The sequence below is a fragment of the Protomyctophum parallelum genome, assembly GCF_964188405.1.
Source record: "Protomyctophum parallelum genome assembly, chromosome: 16".
In the NCBI taxonomy this organism is placed as follows: Eukaryota; Metazoa; Chordata; class Actinopteri; order Myctophiformes; family Myctophidae; genus Protomyctophum; species Protomyctophum parallelum.
The window spans coordinates 27,894,725-27,903,644 of record NC_139711.1 but is presented as its reverse complement, the minus strand read 5'-3'; the positions used below and the strand labels follow the sequence as shown (position 1 = coordinate 27,903,644).

The 8,920-nt window shown below is 45.7% G+C and overlaps 2 protein-coding genes across 2 annotated transcripts; both read left to right on the top strand.

Moving 5' to 3' along the window:
- Positions 1–625: 625 nt before the first annotated feature.
- Positions 626–3,412, top strand: LOC310873241 (neutral alpha-glucosidase AB-like; the record flags this gene model as incomplete). Its single annotated transcript, XM_083785576.1, has 1 exon — positions 626–3,412. One exon carries the CDS (start codon positions 626–628, stop codon positions 3,410–3,412), a length of 2,787 nt encoding a protein of 928 aa, XP_083641702.1.
- A 2,486-nt stretch (positions 3,413–5,898) lies between these two features.
- LOC310873957 (profilin-2-like) lies at positions 5,899–6,324 on the top strand (the record flags this gene model as incomplete). Its single annotated transcript, XM_083786574.1, has 1 exon — positions 5,899–6,324. One exon carries the CDS (start codon positions 5,899–5,901, stop codon positions 6,322–6,324), a length of 426 nt encoding a protein of 141 aa, XP_083642700.1.
- Positions 6,325–8,920: the final 2,596 nt, after the last annotated feature.

Here is an 8,920-nt window from a genome sequence, read left to right as displayed (position 1 = left end):
ACTGTTGAGGGAAATTAAGATCTGATAAAATCTGATAAAAATCACACCTGTGTGAAGTGAGGGGCGCTCTTATCATCGTACATCATCATGACGTAAAATAGTCTATTTGCTCAGACACTATGACGTAACATTCTCCATTCATTCAATTTAATGTTTGTGTAGGACAGAGTTTGTGGACCTACACCAAAAGCTTGACATAGTAGGGGCCCCTCAAACAGACAATCAAATCATCACATTCCATGCTACAAACCTATTCCGTCCTCAAACGGACATACACAAAGATGTGCATAGGAGGGGCTAGCGCCCCAACAAATAAACACTGCTTATCAACTAACCGGCTTATTGATCAGTAAGGTTATCAATTATCAAATGAGGAGGATTTGAAGGATTTCATTGATAATTTTCATCCCTAGTCCAACTATGGACATGTCTGATGTCATAGATGTATGATTGACATCATAAACTGGCCTTCAAGTATTCAGATAAAACAGTGCTGTCGGCTACGTATAGTAAACTTGAGGCACAATCAGCTGCCGCTGGAATACATCCAATCTCCCTAGTTGAACTAGCACGTTATAAGCCTGCTACATCCATCACAGTTAGCACACCAACTTCCCCATTGAGGATGTCACTTGTCCTGGTTCTCTTGCTAGCTGCGTGCCTAAACGGGGTGTGGGCCGTGGACAGGGGGAATTTCAAGACCTGTGACCAGAGTGCTTTTTGCCGGCGCCAGCGATCCTTGACGCCCGGCCAGTCTCCATACCGAGCCCTGGTAGACACCATGGAACTGACCAGTGCTGGACTTCGCATGGAGCTCATCGACGATGAGCTCCATGGCATGGCCAGCGCTAGTCAGCTTCAGCAACAGTCGCACCGACTGTTGCTGGAGGTCTTCTGCCTCCATGGCAACATGACGAGGGTGAAGATCAATGAGCTGAAGCCACTGAAGCCTCGCTATGAGGTCCCGGATGTTCTTGTCCGTGAGCCGCCAACGCATCCCATGTCTCTCATATCTAAGGATGACAATGGAGTGCTTCTATCCCTCGGGGACTCGCAGAGGGTCCTTGTCAGTGTCTGGCCCTTCCGATTGGACATAATGGAGGGCCGCGAGGTGCTAATGTCGCTAAACTCCCGTGGCCTGCTGTCATTCGAGCACTTGAGGGCGCGGGCAAAGGAAGAGGACCGGGCCGTTTCAGCGAGCCGAGACGAGGAGGCAGTGAGGAGCACAGAAGAGAAGTCGGAACCCGGTGAGTGGGAGGAAACATTTCAATCTCACTCGGACAGCAAACCCAATGGACCCTCATCTGTCAGTTTAGACTTTTCCTTGCCAGGCGTCGAACACGTCTACGGCATTCCGGAGCATGCAGACAATCTCAAACTCAGAAGCACAGACAGCGGAGACCCATACAGACTGTATAACCTAGATGTGTTTGAGTATGAGCTGTACAACCCCATGGCTCTATACGGTGCGGTTCCAGTCATGCTGTCCCACAACGCCCAGCGCACCATGGGCATCTTCTGGCTCAACGCTGCAGAGACATGGGTGGACATCCATTCTAACACGGCTGGGAATACAGTTGTTGGGAAGATGCTGGACTACCTGCAGGGCTCCAGCAAGACAGCACAGACAGACGTGCGATGGATCTCTGAGAGTGGCATCATCGACGTTTTCATCATGCTGGGACCAGCACCACGCGATGTCTTTTCCCAGTATGCCTCCCTCACAGGAACCCAGGCATTCCCTCCCATGGCCGCACTGGCCTACCACCAGTGCCGCTGGAACTACAACGATCAGGAAGATGTGCGGTCGGTCGACGCCGGCTTTGATGAGCATGACATCCCCTACGACTTCATTTGGCTGGACATCGAGCACACAGACGGAAAGCGTTACTTCACCTGGGACCCCAACACGTTTCCCACACCCAGGGAGATGCTGCAGGGCATCATGGACAAGAGACGCAAGATGGTCACCATTGTTGATCCTCATATCAAAGTAGACAGCAACTTTAGGATCCACAATGAGATCCGCTCCCTAGGCTTCTACATCAAGAATAAAAATGGTGAAGACTATGAAGGTCACTGCTGGCCAGGGAATTCAGGCTACCCAGACTTCACCAACCCAGAGATGAGGGCATGGTGGGCCAGCATGTTTGCTTATGATCAATACAAGGGATCCATGGATAACTTGTATATATGGAATGACATGAATGAGCCGTCAGTTTTCAGTGGGCCAGAGGTCACCATGCACAAGGACGCCATGCATGGCTCCTGGGAGCACCGGGACGTACACAACCTCTATGGTTTTTATGTGCAAATGGCCACAGCAGAGGGTCTGATCCAGAGGTCAGGGGGAGTAGAGCGGCCATTTGTATTGACCCGGGCCTTCTATGCTGGGTCACAGCGTTATGGTGCTGTCTGGACAGGTGACAACACTGCTGACTGGGAACACCTGAAAATCTCTATCCCCATGTGTCTGAGTCTGAACCTGGTGGGAATCTCTCACTGTGGTGCTGATGTGGGCGGCTTCTCCAAGACTCCCAGCAGTGAGCTTCTGGTGCGCTGGTACCAGACAGGTGCTTACCAACCATTGTTCAGGGCTCATGCCCACCATGACACCCCCCGTCGTGAGCCCTGGCTCTTTGGTCCAGAGAACACTGCGCTAATCCGCGAGGCAGTTCGACAGCGATACGCCTTGCTGCCTCACTGGTATCAGTTGTTCTACCACGCACACCGCACAGGACAACCAGTCATGAGACCACTGTGGGTGGAGTATCCTCAGGACACTGCTACATTTATTATGGATGACCAGTTCTTGCTTGGGAGAGACCTGCTGGTTCATCCAGTGACTGAAGAGGGGGCAAGGGTCGTCTCTGTCTACCTACCAGGTCAAGGGGAGATCTGGTTTGATGTCCAGACTTTCCAAAAGCACAATGGCGCCCAGAACCTTTATATCCCAGTCACTATGAGTTCTATCCCAGTATTCCAGCGTGGTGGTTCTATTATTCCCAGGAAGAATAGGGTTCGTAGGTCATCCTCTTGTATGGAAGACGATCCCTACACCTTACATGTAGCCCTCAGTGCCCAGGGAACTGCACAGGGTGAACTTTATATAGATGATGGCCACACATTTAACTTTGACAAGAAACATGAGTTTATCCACAGGAGCTTGTCTTTCACCAACAATACCCTCTCTTCCAGTAATATCGCTCCAGATGCTCAGTATTCTACACAGTCCTGGATTGAACGCATCATCATACTGGGAGCCAGAAAACCCAGCAATGTTACCCTAATAACTGCTGATGGTCGGGAGGAGAGACAACTGGAGGTCGAGTATGAACCCTCCATGTCAGTGTTGACGATTCACAAGCCCGGCATGAACGCCGGGTCAGAGTGGACTGTGGTGCTCCATTAACCTGGTGACAAAATGAGTAGCACTGTCACACCCTGGTACTTGGGAGGGCAGCGTTCAATGCCTCACTGCTTGGATCAAGGGTCATGTCCATGCATGTGCACCAAGTTGTCTCACACTATGGAAACAGGAGAAAAGCTCCTGAGTTTGAACCATGGTTCAGTTCCCAAGGCTACTTGTCCTAGTGCCTGATGGGTCAAATTTGTCCCAAACAGACAGTAGTCCTAGTGCCTGATGGGTCAAATTTGTCCCAAACATACATTGCCAAAAATCTAAAGTAAGGTCAAATGTAATCTACTTCAATATTTCTATAGTTGAGTCATCTGGTGTGTATTTTTATTTTAGCACAACTAATCTCAGATTTGGGCAGTAAGTCTTACACTGGCAGCCTAGAGCCATGTGCTGTCATCTCCACTTCCTGCTTTTTCAAATGAATGTAATTTATTCTCCAAACCACTTGATGGTGCCAAAGTACTTCCAGTCCTACCTTAGCATGTGCCAAAACTGACCCACTAGGCATTGACAGCCTCCTTTTTCTACATCGCCTATATTTGGCCATTAACTGGTATGTGCCAAATTTGACCCAGTCGTCCAAAAGGGGTTAAATATTAAAAAATGCATGTTATTTCTGCTTTAAATAGAAAACACATTTATTTTCCTACAACAAAAAAAAATACTTTAGATAATGAATAGGTTCTTGCACTTAATATACTTTCCACAAAATGCGATGTATTGCATATAAATATCTATACAAAAATATACTATAATGCAAGCATGTCGGTCAGGCAAATCAAGCAGGCCTATGTACACCAGGCTTCAATATAATACTGTCTATATAGAAGTTAGCTCACAATCACAGACCTCTGTGCATACTTCCCTTTCCTGTCTCGGTCCCTTAGACTAAACTCGGGTGTGGGATTTAAGACTCAGTCTCTGTTCCCGAGGTACAACTGCCTAGACCTCTACATAACTCTGTCTGATTCCGTTATAACCTTTAAATCTGTTGAGTGCTATTAAACAAGATGTCCACTAGAATGGTTTCTAAATGTCACCAACAATAATGGCACTTTATTATCCGGTTAGCGGTCAACATACATATATCTCAATCAGCCACGTATATCGGTGTTGTCCCTCGGCCAGTCAGGGACCACCGTTCTTACCCCAACATACATATACATACATACATACATACATACATACATACATACATACATACATACATACATACATACCCAGCCGATCACTCAGCCAATGACCAAACGTACCCGTCATCAACCAATCCCTGATTGGCTGAGCGACACCACCAAAATACACAATCCCTGATTGGCCGTGCGACGCTACCGACATACGCAGCCGATTATAGTATTGCACGGTCTGGTCGCACAAGTAGCCTAATATAATAATAATAATAAAACTTTATTTGTATAGCACCTTTCATGACATGAAATGCAGCTCAAAGTGCTTTACAGAACAATGGAGAATAAAAGAAAAGCAAGGCAACGACATTAAAAAACAAGCAGTAATGCAGTACAGTGAGGACATGAAAAATAAAAAATAAAAGATCAATTAAAGGCAATGTTGTAGAAGTGGGTCTTGAGCTGAGCTTTAAAAATGTCTACAGAGGCTGCCTGACGAAGGTACAGTGGGAGCTTGTTCCATGCCGACGGCCCGTAGAAGCAAAAAGCTGCTTCCCCGTATTTTTTAGTTGCCATTTTTTTGGGCAAAGCGAGCAGGCCGGCGGTGGAAGACCTTAGGGGGCGGTTTGGGACATATTTAGGCAGGCAGTCATGTAGGTAGGAAGGTGCGAGACCATTGAGAGGTTTATAGACAAGTAAAATAATTTTAAAATCAATCCTAAAAACAACCGGAAGCCAGTGCAGTGATGCCAAAACTGGAGTAATATGTTCTCTCATCTTAGTTCTAGTTAAAACTCTGGCTGCTGCATTTTGGACAAGTTGTAATCTGTCAGTTGTTTTCTTAGGCAGTCCTGAAAAAAGTGCATTGCAGTAATCAAGCCGAGAAAAAACAAAGGCGTGTATTAGCGTTTTTGCATCGTAATATAACGAGATCAGTCACTCAAGGTGTATATTGGCCAGCCGACATTATGCCCTAGCAGTCACTTAGTGCCCTAAACAAAAGTTAATGTCCATAGACTGGGCTGGCAAACAATGTACATAGCAGACCCTACTTTGAGAACCACGGCATGATGTCACACATATGTCAGCGACATTTGCACATATATGTCACACCCTCCCGTTTAAAAGGCATTTCATTCACATGTGTTAAACTACACTTAATAAATAAACTTTTGACCTCGATAGAGAACTGGGAGATCTGCTGCATACCTTTTGTAACCTGACTACGATACAAACAGCTTGCTCACAGCTCTTTAAAGCACTGCCTGTTGAACATCCTTCATTTTCGTTTGACTTCAAAGTACTTTCCTCCCAACCTTTTTTGCAATATAATTCCACAACAAAAAACAAACCATGACTTGGCAAAGCTTCGTGGACAGCCTCATGGCGGATGGCAGCTGCCAGGATGCTGCCATTGTTGGCTATGGTGAGCCTGCGCACAAGTACGTGTGGGCGTCGCATTCAGGCGGCACCTTTGCCAACATGACGAGCGAGGAGATTGACGTGCTGGTGGGGCGCGACCGCGAGGTGTTCCTCACCAACGGGCTGGTCCTGTGCAACAGGAAGTGCTCTGTCATCCGCGACAGCCTGCAGGTGGACGACGACTGGACCATGGACATTCGGACAAAGAACGAGAACGGAGAGCCCACATACAACATCTCCATCGGCCGCGCCGAGAAGGTGCTTGTCGTCGTCATGGGGGGTGAAGGGGTCCACGGCGGATCACTCAACAAGAAAACGTTTGAGATGATCGACGAGCTGAGGAGGGCTGGATACTGAAGTGCTTATTCCTATGTCCAGACTTTTCTTAGGTAAAATGGAGGTGATATAACCACAGATTGGGATTGGCGAGTCTCTGATTGGGTGCTCCTGGAAACCTTTTTTCTCAGAGCTCATGCACCTCCAGGATGCTCTGACTCTCAACAACTATAGGCCGGACAGCCTGTCCAAACCAGAGGATTTTACTATGTTGAATGCAACGTTGATGTGGTGGCAATGAATTTACGATTGTCGGCGGTACGTGAACAGCGCCGAGTCAGCAGAAGTGGACTTTTGACTGCTCTGCGCAGTCACTCAATGACTCGTTTCAGTGTTTCTTAGCAGACGTGTCAAGCTATCTCGACATGGGAGCAGTGAAGCACAACACCTCTGCATTCCATCAGCTATTTTTAATGAGGAGATAGTGTTCTAAAAAGGAGAGGATGTAGACCCCTAGGGGACCCTGGTACAAGTGGTTAATAACTGAGACAACCGAGATTTTTATAGAAATATGTGTGTGTGTGTGTGTGTGTGTGTGTGTGTGTGTGTGTGTGTGTGTGTGTGTGTGTGTGTGTGTGTGTGTCCTATGCCCATGCTTTGTGTTTGTGTGTACCCCATAGCGATGATTTGATTGGCTGAGCAATGTGTGTACCCCATAGCCATTATTTGATTGTCTGAGCACGGAATTGAGGTGAAAAGTGAGGACAGAAAAGCGAGGACGCCAATTGTGATTGGTCGGAATGTGATGAGGTATGATGATGTATGATGATAAGAGCGCCCCTAAGAGCTCCCCTCAATTCACTATATATATATATATATATATATATATATATATATATATATAAGCGAGCGCCCCTCAATTCACACACTATATATATATATATATATAGGACCCAAATCTACTGTACACTGAAATCCTCATTGTTCATTTAACTTCTACCTTTTTCCTCATTCTTCGAGTGACAGGACCATTGACGGTCCATTTTGTTCCTCATTCATCACCATCATTTAGCTGGTGACCCCCACAGGAACCTCAAGGACCACTGGGGCCCCCCCACGGTGAAAACCACTATCCTAGAGTGTGTCTGGGATGGGGGACCACAATATATCTGTTGTCCCTTCTAAAACAGTCTGCACCCTTCCTTCACTGCTTGTCATCCTGTTTGTTCGCACTAGGTGGCACTCAGTCACTGTAGTAAGTAGTAATCAGTAACTACTAGTCCTTGAAACCCTGGCATCCCTGTTCTGTGGCAAGCATTCCACTAAGAATTGCGTTTGTGTGGGAAGGGGCAGAGCTATCACAGAGCCCTGGGAAACCCCAGGGATATGTGAGGAGGGGTATAAGGGGGTTTAAATTGGCTCTCCCTTCAGCCTCACAGTGTCATCTGTGTGACTGTGCTGGGATCAGTTCAGTTATTGATCACTGGTCACTGAACGACGAGCTGAACATCATAAACCACTTGAACCACAGTTCCAGGGGGAACATTATCCAGAGCAGATCTACAATATGTTGTTGCTACTTCTGGCGATTTTTTTTGGTTCAGACGAGGAAAAAAATGCGGTCCAGTCACAGAGCCAACTCATGGTGCATCCCTATTTTGGGTTGGGGATCTACAAGGTTTTTTTCCTCACATACAAAACTGCAATATCTAATTCCTCAATGTCTTGTCACTGCTGACACCCAATGGTAGGCATGTGACTAAGTGCATTTACTTGAGTACTTCTATTCTCTCTTCTTTTTTCAAGCTCATGTCTATCACATTTCAAATAGCCAATACATTTAGCACTTATGAATCCAGTAGGCCTACAATTCTAGGACATTACTCAAACTACTATACTATTGGGTCCCAATAGTGAAATGCCCAATATGCAAGCTCATAACGTGTCACGACACGGTGTGAGATTGTGTAACTATTCTATTCACGATTCTACTACTCACACAACTGTGTTTGTTCATATGGGCGCGGTGATGAATGAATCCCTTGGTGGTTCTATTGGGTCTAGTACTGTAGCCTACTTATGTATTTATATTTCATCTATTGCTGTGATTTTATTTAATTTTATCATTGTAATTGGTTTTATTTATTTATTTTTATTAGATTTTTGTTCTCCCATAGAAGCAAGTTTAATCACACCACTGGTGTTACATGATATTGAGATCAGTGATTCACAAACATTTTCATTTTAAGGACTATAACTATGCATTACGACGACATACCCCCCACGATCTTTGCATGGCCCTGTTTATGTGAACTTTTCAGCAATATTTGTAAAAGATGCATCATTATCAGTCCTCAATGGGGATTAAAACACATTCACTGCCAAGTATACATTAATTAATTAATTATTCAAATTCTTCATTAAAACCCTTATTTTGAAGTCCACCGATGTGCTGTGACAGACGATCGTCTCCTTTTTTTCATCTGGAAAATACATTTTGTGGCCTCTTTCAGTTCTTAACCCATTCAGGACGGGAACCCCTTTTGGTGTTTGCATTATGTTATACTTTAGCTATTGAAAAATAATAGATCCACAAGCTCATAGCGTGGCTCTTGGTGCCACGTTATGAGCTTGTAGATCTGCTATTTTTGAAAAATTGTGAAAATGTGTCGCAGAT